The sequence below is a fragment of the Aquarana catesbeiana genome, linkage group LG01 (assembly GCF_042186555.1).
Source record: "Aquarana catesbeiana isolate 2022-GZ linkage group LG01, ASM4218655v1, whole genome shotgun sequence".
Taxonomy (NCBI): Eukaryota; Metazoa; Chordata; class Amphibia; order Anura; family Ranidae; genus Aquarana; species Aquarana catesbeiana.
In genome coordinates this window covers 877,739,130-877,754,423 of record NC_133324.1, presented here as the reverse complement: position 1 = coordinate 877,754,423, position 15,294 = coordinate 877,739,130, and the positions used below count along the sequence as shown (strand labels likewise).

The following is a 15,294-nucleotide window of genomic DNA, read 5'->3' as shown; positions in this document are numbered from 1 at the left end:
AGTTTAGTTAATATAGACTCATTTTATGCCCAGTAGATATACCACTACTAGAAATACCAGGACTTAAATAAAAGGGAGCCTTCATAAATGTATTGGGGGAAGAATTAGTACCATAATGGTTTAATCAATGTAGAGAAATATTTCATGTGTGGTACTAGATATTACTACTACTAGATATAGCAGGACCTGGATAAAGGAGAACCTTCATAGATACTTTGGAGGAAGTGATAGTACTATACCAGTTGAGTCAATGTCATTTATTTCATGTCCAGTTTTAGATAAACTACTACTACTAACTAGGATCTGGATAAATGAGAACCTTCGTATGAGTATTGAGGAAGTATTAGTATTGTGCTAGTTTACTCAATGTAGACTAATATTTCTTGCCTATGCAGAAGAGTCCCTTAAGGATGAGTGGTTGAGGAAGAGGTGGGACACATGTGTCTCCTGGTGGTGGGAGGTGATGGAAAGCTCCATAGATCCCTCTTCCTAGAGGTGTCCCTGTAGAGCAGGCAGTGCCTGGAGGGAGTGAGCAGGGCTGTGTGTTCTCCAGTCTCAGGCACCAGCCATTTCAACCAGCAGTATCTGCTATCAGATATTGTCTATGTTCAGAAGATCCTGATCTGCTCCTCATCTACCTCCAGGATTGTCCATTGTGAATCCAGATTGCACATTTGCTCTGCTCTGCTGGTAACAATAGGGTTGTGGTGTCTCTCCCCATACAGACACCGCACTGCTGTATTTTATATGATCATCATTATCCTCAGCACCACCAGCACCAGCAGCCGCCCCCTCCTCTCCTCCATCCACACACAGGGCTGTCGGGGTGTAGCATGGCAGCGGAGAGGAAGAGGAATTGGAATAAAGAAGATGATCTGCCCGTCTACCTGGCCAGACCGGGCACCACTGCCCAGACCCCCCGGGTGAAGTACGGCGGCATGTTCGCCAATGTGGAGGGCGCCTATGAGAATAAGACCATTGACTTCGATGCGTACAGCGTGGGGAAGAAAGGGACCCGCACCCCGAGGAGCGCCAGCAGGCCGGACATGATGGACGGGGACAATTTCAGCGAAACGGCCAGCGATGTCAGCGAGATCTCCGGATCTGTCATCAGCTCCCCCGGGGAGAGGGACGACAGGACCCCCGGTATAGAGATCAAGTACTCCGGGGGCAAGGAGCTGCTGCAGGGCGAGGACAATGGCAAGGTAGAGTGACAGCTGGGAGAGGCTGGGGGGGGGGGGGGGGGGCTCTGCGCCATCACTGGGGGGCCCACACACTGACCTCAGGGGCCCATCATAGGGACAGCCTGGGGATCAGAGCACTGGGCTTCTACTGGGGGAATCACAAGTCCCAGCATGGCCTGGCAGGATGATACAGCATGCTGGGACATGTAGTTTCCTCTGCCTGTGTCTTCAGGATATCCATATTGATGTGATGTTTCAGGCCTTTCTAATGCCAATTTACCCAATGCATGTTTATCTATCTATCTGTCTATCTATCTATCTGTCTATCTGTCTGTCTGTCTATCATCATTTAGTCCATGTCTGTCTGCCTCTACATTAATGCATCCACCAGTTCATCCATCCATTCCTCCCCCACCCATCCATCCTTCTCTTCATCCATCCATTAATCCATCCACCCACCCATCCATCCATCCTTCCTCCCTTCCATTCATCCATCCCTCCCTCCCATCCATCCATTCATTCATTTATCCTTCCTTCCTTCCCATCCCTCCATTCCTTCCTTCCTTCCTTCCTTCCTTCCTTCCTTCCTTCCTTCCTTCCTTCCTTCCTTCCTTCCTTCCTTCCTTCCTTCCTTCCTTCCTTCCTTCCTTCCTTCCTTCCTTTCCATTCATCCCTCCCTCCTTCTCTTCATCTATCCATTAATCCATCCTTCTATCCACCCACCTATCCTTCCGTCCCAGCCATTCATCCTTCCCTCCCTCCATTCATTCATTCATTCATTTATCCTTCCTTCCCATCCATTCATCCCTCCCTCCATTCATCCCTCTCTCCCTTCCTTCCTTCCTTCCTTCCTTCCTTCCTTCCTTCCTTCCTTCCTTCCTTCCTTCCTTCCTTCCTTCCTTCCTTCCTTCCTTCCCATCCATTCCTCCCTCCCTCCCTCTCATCAATTCATCCCTCCCCCCCTCCACTCATTTATCTATCATTCCTTCCCATCCATCCATTCATCCCTCCCTCCATTAATTCATTTATCCATCCATCCAAACTTTCTAGGGGCAAATCTTCAAAGCCTAGAATCTATCTATCTATCTATCTATCTATCTATCTATCTATCTATCTATCTATCTATCTATCTATCTATCTATCTATCTATCTATCTATCTATCGTTTGTCATCATTTAGTTTATGTCTGTCTGTCCATCCACCAGTTCATCCATCCATTCCTACTTCCGCCCATCAATCCTTCACTCCGTCCATTAATCCATCCTTCCATCCACCCATTTATCCATATATCTATCCATCCTTCTTTCCTTTCTTCCATCCATTCATCACTCCCTCTATCTATCTATCTATAGAACCAATTTCAATAAAATATAGAGTTGTCATCTACATCTGTCTGTCTATCTACTATCATTTCATTTATGTCTGTCTATCCCCTACTTCCATCCATTGATCAAAACCAGGACCAAGTCTTCAAAACCTGGAATTCATTTTATAATAAATAGTGGAGCTGCTATCATCTATCTATCTATCTATCTATCTATCTATCTATCTATCTATCTATCTATCTATCTATCTATCTATCTATCTTGTCATGTAAAGTACAATGTGACATTTTTAGTTATTTTCATTCCAAAGGTATTATGACATTATAAATATCAGTGTGTGCTCTACAGGGGTGATCCTAAAATCCAAAAACCAAGTTTTAATGAACAACGAAGCCTATCTATCTATCTATCTATCTATCTATCTATCTATCTATCTATCTATCTATCTATCTATCTATCTATAATTCACTCCAGGTGTCATGCCATGGTGCTGCTTCTATAGTTGTCAGAGTGTAAAGATTTTTTGGACACAAGAGCTTGCAATCTGTTTAAATGTTGGCAAACATGGGCCTCCTCAAGGTCAAATGAGCTGATCCTGAAGTGTAATCCGCAGTGTATAGTGGTCAGTGTTTAATTAAATCTGATCTATGGTTTGTTACAACATTGCCTAGTCTGAAATAGAGATACAGTAGACTGTGGATGTATCGAATCATTATTCTTTACTAGTGGAAAACTTGAGTGATTATCTGTATGCTAATACAAAACACACTATAAAATGAGAATATTGTGGATTGTCATTGCTTTTATTCAGCATGTACTGATCATGCAGGCCTGCTAGTCTGGAATGAATAGAGATTGAAGTGTGCTGCACACATATTTTCTGAGTTGTGGAGCACATGTTCCAGTGTCAGATCACCGAGGCTGTCCTATGTATTAGTCAATATTTATATGTATCAGTCAATATTTATTTTCTATTTATATGTATTAGTCAATATATAATGACTAGGTTGGGATTGTTGAGAGAAGGAACTCTGTCCCTGCAGATCAGTGTAGTGCTGAGTGTCGGGGTACTCTGTAGTGTAAGTAATGGGGAATGTCTGGAGAGTGTGGGGGGCCTCCCTGTTTCTCTTCTGTCCCAGCACACTCACTTTGCATTCTAATGTCCCCGAGTCTACCAATTTGGGACAGGCTCTCTGTATTTCAGTGTCCAGCATGCTGACATGAATGTTAATGTACAAGCTGGATTCAAAAAGGCCAAGCTCACCTACAGGCCACTAGAATAACAATCGTCATAATCACTTAAATAGGAGGCCAGTGAACTCAGTGATTTATTAAATAACAGACATACAATAATAAACAGGACTGTTAGGGCCTGCAGTGCAATGCTGCTGAAAAACTGGCAATAGTCCACATTTTATGCCCCCCCAGAGGGCAGTTAGCAATTGCCTGAGGCACAACTTTCCCATACCCGTATCCAGCAAATGACCACTAACAGCTGAGTAGTATATTTCTTACAGTTGTGCTTGTGTGAAATAAAACCTTTAGACAATAAAATGTAACAAATTATAAAGGGGAAGGTGGGACACATTGAACCAGCCTTCTTCTTTCTTTCTTACTTGGAATCATTTTCTTGTCTTGAGAAACCCCTGTTAAAGCTATTCCTGGTAGTCGGCTCCCTACTGTGCATGTGCAAAGCGTGTTTTCTAATTGGCCCGGCGTTGGAGGAAGGAGGAGGGGGCTGAACTTCCGAGTGATGGCGCCTTGGCACCGTCTCCGTAAGTGGGGAAGGGGGACCTGTCAGAAACAGGTACCCGTTCCCCCCTCCCCCCTGAAAGTTGCCAAATGTGGCACCGAGGGGGGGTAGACAGGTAAGCGGAAGTTCCACTTTTGAGTGGAACTCTGCTTTAAAACAAATTTTATTGGGTGTCAGTGGGAAGAATACTCCATATATTGATGACCATTTTAAAGAATACCCCCTTTCATTGGTGGTCAGAATACTACCCTTACAGATGGCTAAAAAGATAATTGGTGTCATGCAGCTGGCTATGCCAAATGGTGTTAGCCCTGGAACTATGCAGGCACCATCAAAGAGGAGATCAATCATCTACAGCAGTAATCTCTATACTGTGACCTGCATGTTGGATGCTGCCCTTTGCTTGCCATTATCCGGCCCTTGAGGCACTATTCCTCCCACTGATATACGGCACTTTTCTTCCCACTGACAGTAACAATGAGGCACTATTCCTTCCACTGATATACTGCACTTTTATTCCCACTGACAGTAACAATGAGGCACTATTCCTTCCACTGTCACTAAAGATGGAGCACTATTCCTCCTACTGATACAAACAATGAAGCACTATTCTTCCCACTGACACCAAAGATAGCACACTATTCTTCTCACTGACACCAATGATGGGGCACTATTCTTCTCACTGACACCAAAGATAGCACACTATTCTTCTCACTGACACCATTGATGAGGCACTATTCTTCCCACTGACACCAACGATGAGATACTATTCTTCTCACTGACACCATTGATGAGGCACTATTCTTCCCACTGACACCAAAGAAGGCACACTATTCTTTCACTGACACCAATGATGGGGCACTATTTATCCACTGACACCAATGACGGGGCACTATTCTTCCCACCAACACAATTGTTGGCATTTTCTATTCCCTCTGGCCAGTCTAAAGGGCAGTAAACTGGCTTTGTTTATAAAGTTAGAGATCCCAGATCTGCAGCTCAAGGAAATTTCTAGCAACCTTTGAGGAAACCCTAGGGTTCAGTGGATCCCTAGTTGAGAATAGCTGCTTTAGACTTTGAACAATTATAAGTGAATAGAATATCAAGAACAAAAATGTAATATATTGCAAGTTACCAGTCTTGGGTGCAGCACTGTCACAATAGAGCAGAAAAGTATGTTAGGACTTATAGAACATCTGTCCATTAACTCACCTCTCCATAACATTTATAACAGATATAATAAATACGTTCAATGAAATATTTACCAAACCAAAATGGATAAAATAGGATAAGTTATTTGTGAAAGTTTACATACATTTTAAACTGCCTACAAACATTATACTGGCGCAGGCCACGCATACATGATCTGGCCGCTGAATGGTCTTAAGGATAAATCTGTCCACAAACACACGAAGGTTGCACAATGTGAACTGGCATATTTAGAGGCCTACAAACATTTCCATAATTTGCAGTAAATGATCAGATCCTGCAAACATCCTATAGGCACATTTACTGTTAAACTAAAGCTGGCCTTAGACCAATCAAATGTGTCTGGTTCAGCAGGGACCAGCCAAATTTCAATCTATATGTGGCTATCCCTGTTGGACAGAAGTCAATATTTAGACCTGCCCAATGGACAAGCTAGAAAACCTTTGTCGATCAGTGGCTGCAGCTGTTGATCAATGTATCCTGACATCAAAGAGTGCCACTGTCAGAACACAATGTTCTGTTGGGGGGATTCCCCCTTCCACCTCCATTGTGTGGATGGTGGAATGTATGCATTTTTTTTTATTCAGCCCCTTGGCTGAAAAAAAGAAAAAAAAAACATCTATGGCCAGCTTATCCAAGTACTACCCCTAAACATATCGCTAGTCATAATGTTATCTTTTGACACTCCCATGAGTCCAATTTTGCAGCTGATCCATCAGATTACTGAGCTTGTTATGGCCTTGTGGTTGTCATTATGACAAGATAGGAGACTGCAGGCAAAATAAGTTAATAGAAGTCTTGGAAGATTGGAAGTTCCAGAGCTGAAAAAAATGCTGATCAGACCAAGGGAATTCTGCCTGGTTTATTCTGGTGGAAGTAGATTGGTGCTCCTATTTTTATCTTTGCATCGCACCGTTCATTTAATTCAGCCAATATCTATAAACTTCATAAAAGTTAGAACATCAGCCACATCATGTGTTCCCTTTCCTGGAAAAAAAAAGGGCATTCTCCATCACATTCTCCAATTTGCAAGCACAAAAAGCCTAATGAAACTGTTAACATTTTAGGCTAAAAACAGAGATTTTTATTCCATACATTTTCAGATAAATGCTAAGCCACACTGCCATGTCAAGGCAAGGTGTGGTCTCTCACTCTAAACTATCTGAGCTCCCAACCTGCAACAGATATAGCAGTACCAAATTGAGAGCAGTTATGCCTAATGTGGGATACACACTATACATTTTTTTCTGGCTTTAACAAAAAAAAAAAGAAAAAAACCATACAGATCGATGTACTAACACAAGCAATGTTAGTGCTGCAATCTGCTGAGCTATTGGTTTTCCAGCATGCTCGTTTGACAGAAGCCGAACATTACTTGAACCAGCCGATAATGGACGATATTTGGACATGTGTACCAGCCTTTAGAGGTAATCATCCTTAATCTATTATCCCTGAGGAACTCTTGACATAATTTTAAGGTCTGGGGAACACCTGTTAAAAGGATTATATATACAGCTTATGTTATATTAACATGAGCAATCGGCTGAAGAAAATTTTAAATTAGGCTGGATTCACACTGCTGCAGTCCAATCTTGATCCGGCTTTCAGTGTAATTACAGTGCCTTGAAAAAGTATTCATACCCCTTGAAATTTTCCACATTTTGTCATGTTACAACCAAAAACATAAATGTATTTTATTGGGATCTTTTTGTGATAGACCAACACAAAGTGGCACATAATTGTAAGGTGAAAGGAATATGATAAATGGCTTTTAATTTTTTTTTTTACAAATAAATATCTGAAAAGAGTAGTGTGCATTTGTATTCAACCTCCTTTACTCTGATACCTCTAACTAAAATCTAGTGGAACCAATTGCCTTCAGAAGTCACCTAATTAGTAATAGTCCACCTGCATGTAATTTAATCTCAGTATAAATACAGCTGTTCTGTGAAGCCCCCAGAGGTTTGTTAGAGAACCTTAGTGAACAAACAGCATCATGAAGGCCAAGGAACACACCAGACAGGTCAGCTATAAAGTCACGGAGAAGTTTAAAGCAGGGTCAGGTTTTAAAAAAATATCCCAAGCTTTGAACATCTCATGGAGCACTGTTCAATCCATCATCCGAAAATGGAAAGAGTATGGCACAACTGCAAACCTACCAAGACATGGCCGTCCACCTAAACTGACAGGCCGGGCAAGGAGATCATTAATCAGAGAAGCAGCCAAGAGGTCCATGGTAACTCTGGAGGAGCTGCAGAGATCCACAGCTCAGGTGGGAGAATCTGTCCACAGGACAACTATTAGTCGTGCTCTCCACAAATCTGGCCTGTATGGAAGAGTGGCAAGAAGAAAGTCATTGTTGAAAGAAAGCCACAAGAAGTCCTGTTTGCAGTTTGCGAAAAGCCATGTGGGGGACACAGCAAACATGTGGAAGAAGGTGCTCTGGTCAGATGAGAAAAAAATTTAACTTTTTGCCCTAAAACCAAAATGCTATGTGTGGAGGAAAACTAACAGTCTCAGTCTTAGAGCCCACGGGGGACAGATGCAGCATCAGACTGTTGCTGCATCCACCTAGGTAAGTATGAATCTACAAAAAAACAAAACAGACTACTCTTTTAAAGTGATATTAAAGTCTTGTTTTTTTTTTCTTTAAAATAACAAACATGTTATACTTACCTGCTCTGTGCAATGCCCCCCTGTCTCCTGATTGGCTCACTGGCTTTGATTGACAGTATTGGAAGCCAATAGCTCCCAATGCTGCCAAAAGCCAATCAGGAGTGCGAGACCCCAGAGAGACAAGGCTGTCTTGGACATGGCTGGATCGAGAGAGGCTCTGATAAGTACTAGAGGGGGCTGGGGGAGGGGGGGGGGGCTGCTGCACACAGAAGGTATGAAGTTACCTTGTGCCTTTCCAACCACTTTAAACTTTTTATTATGCCCATGGAGAACAGTTGTGTCATCCTGGTGTATTTGCTACAATTGACACATTCTTTGCAATTTAAAGCGGACCTTCAGTCATTTTTGAAACTTTCCATCTATTAAATCTTCTGTCCTTGTTGTTGGATAGTAAAACTTTTCTTTTCCTGCCAGTAAATACCTTATACAGCCCAGTTCCTGTTTCTTGTCTGGTCATTAGCCTAGGCTTATGACATCATGCACAGCTCTCTCTCTAACTCTTGTGAGAGTTTGCCAGGAAGGGAGGGGGGATGAGTCATAAGAAGGCCAATGGGAGCTGCAGAGCTGGAAGTGTGCCTCTGTGTGTCTGTGTAAATCCAAGAAGTGAACAGGCAGCAGCTTCAGCTGCCCACAGTTAAAATGGCTGCAGCCAGACTTGGCAGAGGGAGATTTCTGCAGCATATTTGGCAAGTACAGCAGAATCACAGTATATATAAAATAATATGCAAAGTGGTTGGAGGGAAGCTTCAGAATGGCAAAGATGTTTTTATTACAAATTATGTGAGCAGACTGCAGTTCCTCTTTAAAGTTGGTACAGTTCAACCAAATACAAAAGTAACTAAATAAAATGAAAACACCATGCACTCTCAGCACAAAACCCTCAGTTGATTGTAAGGAGGGCAAAAAAAGTATGGTGCATGTTTTTTCCACCAGGAAAGAATTATATGATAAATGTTAGAATAACAGCAATATGATTAGCATTAGAGGTATACCTTCCACTCCCAGACTTTTACTGGGTTACAGCGGATTATGGGAAGTTAAAGTGCAACTAAAGGCAGAACTTTTTTTCTCCACTATGGATAGAATAAAGGAGGGTTATAACTAGGGGCAGGCTGGGCCAGGAAGCAGGGTTGCAATTTCCCCCCAGGCTGCCCTAACTCATGTTGAAAGCGGCTGCTGCCCACTGCCATTTTTTTCCTTCTCTAGGAAGTCGGGCCGGGGGCAAGGCCGCTGTTGCATTCTGAGAATTGTAGTCTGCATCCAAACACAGAGGAGTCTTGGAGTCAGGGCGTGCCAGGGAGTTGGGACGCGTGACTGGCTCAGGCTGTGGAGCTGGGTGCAGGCAGCAACCTTACCCCAGGACCAGGAGCATCACCCCCCCCCCCCCCCCAGGAGGCCATGGTGTGCAAGGACCTGCTGAGCTGAGCTTCCAGGTGAGAGACCCTGACACCCCCAGCTGACCCCAACATCACATCTCCCCCGCCATCCCCCCCATACGCCCCGTTTGCCCTGCCCCAGTGATCAGGCTGCATTGGATTGGACACTAGTCAGGCTGCATTTATGGACACTGGGGAGGCTGCATTGATGGGCCCTGATCAGGCTGCATTGATGGGCACCGATGAGGCTGCATTGATCAGGCTGCATTGATAGGCACTAATGAGGCTGCACTGATGCATGGAAAACCAGGTGGGCATGGATGGTGAGCTGATTCAGTGGTTCAATGGGTCACTTGACTGGACTTGCCCCCCCAGGCCTAAGGCTGCCAGCCCTCCCCTGGTTCTAATTTTTTTTGCCATCTGTGTCCCATTAAAGAGACTTTTTGTTTTTGTCATCTATGTCCCATTAAAGAGATTTATTTTTGTTATCTGTGTCCCATTAAATGGATTTGCCTTCAATTCCTGTCCTATAGCCAAAACAGAGACAGAGAGGAAATCTCTCCAAAGTGGGGGATCCTGATTTGTCACCAGTTTCACCAGAACTAGTGTCTCCATTAGAAGATATCCGCACAATTATCCCCACGATTATGCCCCGTACACAAGATCGCACATTCTGACAACAAAATCCATGTTTTTTTTTTTTCCGACTGATGTTGGCTCAAACTTGTCTTGCATACACACGGTCACACAAATCTTATCGGAAATTCAGATTGCCAAGATCGCGGTGACATACAACACGTACGACGAGCCGAGAAAAATGAAGTTTAATAGCCAGTGCGGCTCTTCTGCTTGATTCCGAGCATGTGTGGAACTTTGTGCGCTGGAATTGTGTACACACGATCGGAATTTACGAGAACGGATTTTGTTGTCAGAAAATTTGAGATCCAGATCTCAAATTTTGTTTGTCGGAAATTCCGACGGAAAATGTCCAATGAAGCCTACACACGGTTAGAATTTCCGACAACAATCTCCCATCAAACATTTCCCGTCGGAAAATCCGACCGTGTGTACGCGCCATTAGTGTTCTGATGTCAACCCAGAATTTGTGATTTTCTTTTACTTTCTCGTTCGATAAAAACGGTAAACAGGACAAATAGGGAGGGTTAATCTCACTAGCAGGGGCACAGTCAGCAATAAAAACTGACACTGTATTCTGAATAAAAACTAAATAAATAAAAGTTTTGCATTAAGTTACACTTTAAATTGAAACTTTAGGCAAGTATTAAAATACATACGGTACATTTTATTTTTAACCTATGATGCTTTCATTAAAATACCATTATAAATATTAAAGCTGAAGTTTAGATATGGAAAGTCTACATAGTTACCTTGGTCCAGCTTGGACCAGTGTAAGTATGCCTGTGGAAGATGGAAATCACTGTAGTAGGCAACACTATGATCTCTACTAACTTCAGGGTCCCATGCAGTAGCTCTGAATGTTATAGATCCCCCCAATAGAATCTCTTTTTTTCACAATATGTTTTTTTTTTCCTGTGCAAGAAGTGTTCCATATGTCACATTAACATGGAGAGACATCGTAAAATTGATTCTGACACATCCAATTCCACTGGAGAATGTTTTATTATAAAGCCTTTTTATAACATGCACTACTAGGCATGTAGTTTATGTTATCAGGTGCCCATGTGAGTTAGAATACATAGGTCGGACTATACGACAACTCCAAGTACGGCTAAAAGAACACGTCACTAACATTAAGAACGGATACCTGAAACATAGTCTGTCCCATCATTATACTACCCACTACAATAGGAGTTTAAAGGGTACAGTATTTCTGGGCATTGAAAAGTTCACGGGAAACTGGAGGGGTAGCCATATGACCAGAGAGGTGTCCAAATTGGAGACCCAATGGATCTATGAGGCCAGAACATACAAGCCTCACGTTATGAGCGTGGAATGGGATGTAAACGTATTCATCAGTAATACATGATGAATGGTTTAATCAGTTAATATTAAAACATCCCATTAACATTAGATAGTCTGTCGGGGTAGAAGCATTTTTATTTCTTTTTAATTATGTTTTTAACTTTGTTTATGTGAAAATGTATTCAATTTAATTTTAGATATTTATATTCTTGTGTTTTGTGTGTAATGTTTACCATTTACATGGTTAAATGTAATTCTTCCCCAATCCACAAGATGGAGCTGTGTCCGAGTGTAATATACGTTTTTTTTTATCACTATTATTTCTAGTTTGTATTCATTATGTACTGACATTTTATCATGCTATAGTATGTTTTTACAACTTATGATCCCTCTTTTTTGACTGAAAGAGTTGATCTATGGTTAACAAAGGATGTATAATCGGCTGCTCATACTTGTGTGAGCGGTGTTGTCTCATCCGGTATTTGGGGCGCATCCCACTTCCGCATCTTAATTACTGTGTCCCGCATATATAATCTACTTGAGCGTCCATCTAGCCACGCCCCTGGCAACGTCATTCTCTGACAAAACGGCGTAGGGAGGAGTCGGCGACGAGATGCTACTGCATGCTGGGACACGGTGGTCATCTTTCTGGTGGGGAAAGGCTGCATACATGCAAACAGAGCTTGTTTTTGTTTGTTATCAATGTGAGTGCAATTTCAATAGTTTTAACTGAATAAATATTGTAGTGCGCAATGAGGCTTATCTCCTTTTGTCTACGTGGGATGACGCATATGTGGTGATTACTGCTGGAGTGTACCTTTGAATAAGGAGAGTCATACCTGGGTTTGCTGCATCCACTATCCGGTCTGCTGTCATTAAATGTATGAAGATTGATGGGCTTCCTTTGTACCCTATTATATCTTATACGTGCTGACGTGACCTTTGTGATGAGGGTCCACTAAATAGGTTAAGCGGTGTGTTATTTGGATATACCGTACTAATCGGCGTATAACACTTCACTTTAAGAGGGCAGTTGCAGGGGAAAAAAACGCTATTCAGCCGCTAGCAGGGCGCTTTTAATAAAGGGTTAAATGTGCCCATGTAGCGATGCGCTTGGCAGGTGCTTCGGCAGCGGTGCCCAATCATTTCAGTGGAGGAGCAGTGTATACACCGCTCCAGCACCGCCCCAAAGATGCTGCTTGCAGGACATTTTTTAACGTCCTGCCAGCGCAGCGCCCCAGTGTAAAAGCACTCGGGCTTTCACACTGGGACTGTAGGGGAGGTGTTTTTCAGGCGCCTGAAAAATGCCCCATGTGAAAGGGGTCTTACTGGGCACACACTTTCCATACAGTACAATCTATGGAAGACTATTGGCTGGCAAGGGCAGAATATAAAGTCTGAATATAGGTATTGGAGTATGGTATTAAGCCCTTCAGCATGCATTTGTTCTGGTGTTACATTAAAATAAATCTTTTCTGAAAGAATAGTGGAGGCTGTCTTTGCTGATCTCCTTATGAAATTGCCTGGTTGTTATGGTGATCCTCTGGCTTTAGTACTTTCTGAGTCACTGACCCAGAACAAGTATGCAAGGTGGGAAGTCAGAAGTCCTTATTGGCATATTTGTTCTGGGTTAGTGGCATTGAAGAAAGAGGGTCAGTTTGACAGCCTGTCAACTAGTATTTGCAGAACGAGGCATCACCAATGGCAGAATGTGTGTTTCTCCCAGGAACAGTTACTTTTAAATGTTACAGAACATTATCAAACAAACTAACTTACTGGCCAATGTCAGACTTGCCAGACCTCCAGCCTGGGACTTTCCCTGGCAATTCTCTATGAGCTTGACACATATTAACCACTCCTGCTCCGGAAAGGTTTTACCCCCCTTCATGACCAGGCCATTTTTTGTGATACGGCACTGCATTATTTTAACTGACAATTGCACGGTTGTGTGACGCTGTACCCAAATAAAATGTATATCCTTTTTTCCCCCCTTAAATAGAGCTTTCTTTTGATGGTATTTGGTCACCTCTGCAGTTTTTATTTTTTGTGCTAGAGACAAAAAAAGACCGACAATTTTGAAAAAAAAAAAATGTAAAAAAAAAAATTTCTTCATCAATTTAGGTCAATATGTATGCTGATTCATGTTTTTGGTAAAAAAAAAAAAATCCTAATAAGCGTATATTGATTGGTTTGCACAAAAGTTATAGCATCTACAAACTATGGGATAGATTTATGGAATTATATCGGACAAATTATAGTGGACAAATTGGACACTAATGCTTCGTTTCCACTGAGCGGATCGGTTCAGTTCGGTTCGGTACGGTACGCTATTTTGGATGTTTCCATTATGAAAGCGGCCCATACAACTGAACCGCACCATTCTGGGTCCTGCTTCAGATGTGGGGCCATAGAAAATGGAACGGTTCGGTTAGGGCGGAGCTACGATACATTCCACTGATTGGCTGACAGAAAACCCTCTGCTGTGCTATGCTGAGGAATTTTTTCTAAACCCTGTATGGCCCCTTGTGGTCCCACTTGCAGTGGAAATGCTCACCAGAATAGACCGGACCATTCCGATCTGCTCAGTGGAAACGAGGCATTAGTGACACTTTTTGGGGACCAGTGACACCAATACAGTGATCAGTGCTAACAAAATACACTGTCACTGTACTATTGACACTGGCAGGGAAGTATTAACATCAGGGGCGATCAAAGGATTAAATGTGTTCTATGGGAGTGCTTCCAAACTGTCTGTGTATGGGGGGGGGGGTGCTTTAACTGTGGAAAGGCAGAGATCCGTGTTTCTGTTTAGCTGAAACACAAGATCACTGCCTTTTCTTGTCACAGAACGGTGATCTGCCTTATTTACATAGGCAGATCGCCGTTCTGCCTGTGTCACAAATGATTGCTGGGTGTCGGCGGACATCTGGACCCGCTGATTGGCTCCCACTGTGTCCAATCACAGCGGGAGTGGGTCACGGTCGGAACGCACGCCCCAGACCCGGAAATGCAGAATGACGTACAGGTACGTGATTCTGCCTGTAGTAGCCACTGCCCCGCAGTACATGTACGTGGGGAGGTCAGCAACAGGTTAAAACTCTGGGAGGTCCCACATCAAACCCAGTTAAAGAGGTTGTAAACCTCCAAACCCCCCCCCCCAAAAAAAAAAAAAACCCACAAGACAAAGGCATAATGAGCTAGTATGCATTGAATATTAGCTCATTATGAAATACTTACCTTAGAACGATGCCCTGGATCGGCGCAGCACACCACTCACACGGCCGACATATTTCCAGAAGTTACTTCCGGGTTCGCGGCTCCGGCTGTGATTGGCCAGAGCTGCGATTATGTCACTCCCGTGCTGGTGCTGCCAGTCACGACAAGGGCCCTGAAATAATGGCACAAGCGGGCTTTTCCTTCAGTGCGCATGCGCCGATGATGTCGATGGCAGCGTATATAGTAAATATCTCCTAAATGGTGCATGTTTAGGAGATATTTATAGTACCTACAGGTAAGCCTTATTATAGGCTTACCTGTTGTTACAATTAAAGAGGAAGACTTTACTTCCTCTTTAACCACTTACCGCCCACCCTATAGCAATATGACGTCAGCAAAGTGGTTGCGATATCCTGACCGGATGTCATATGACGTCGCCAGGATATCAAGGGGCGCGCATCGTGGTGATTGTTGTTGCGGTGTGTCAGTCTGACACACTGCAACTTTGATCTAGGTGAAGAGTCTCTGTCATGTGATCAGCTGTGTCCAATCACAGCTGATCATGATGTAAACAGGAAGAGCTGTTGAACGGCTTTTCCTCACTCGCGTCT

At 43.2% G+C, this 15,294-nt stretch overlaps 1 protein-coding gene across 1 annotated transcript in view; it reads left to right on the top strand.

Annotated features, from left to right (window-relative positions):
• Positions 1–458: 458 nt before the first annotated feature.
• CRMP1 (collapsin response mediator protein 1) overlaps positions 459–15,294 on the top strand; it is a 126,379-nt gene continuing 111,543 nt past the window's right edge. Inside the window, exon 1 of the mRNA XM_073610304.1 lies at positions 459–1,205. Coding sequence (XP_073466405.1) covers positions 834–1,205 — 372 coding nt within the window. The 5' untranslated portion in view covers positions 459–833. The remainder of the gene's footprint in view (positions 1,206–15,294) is intronic.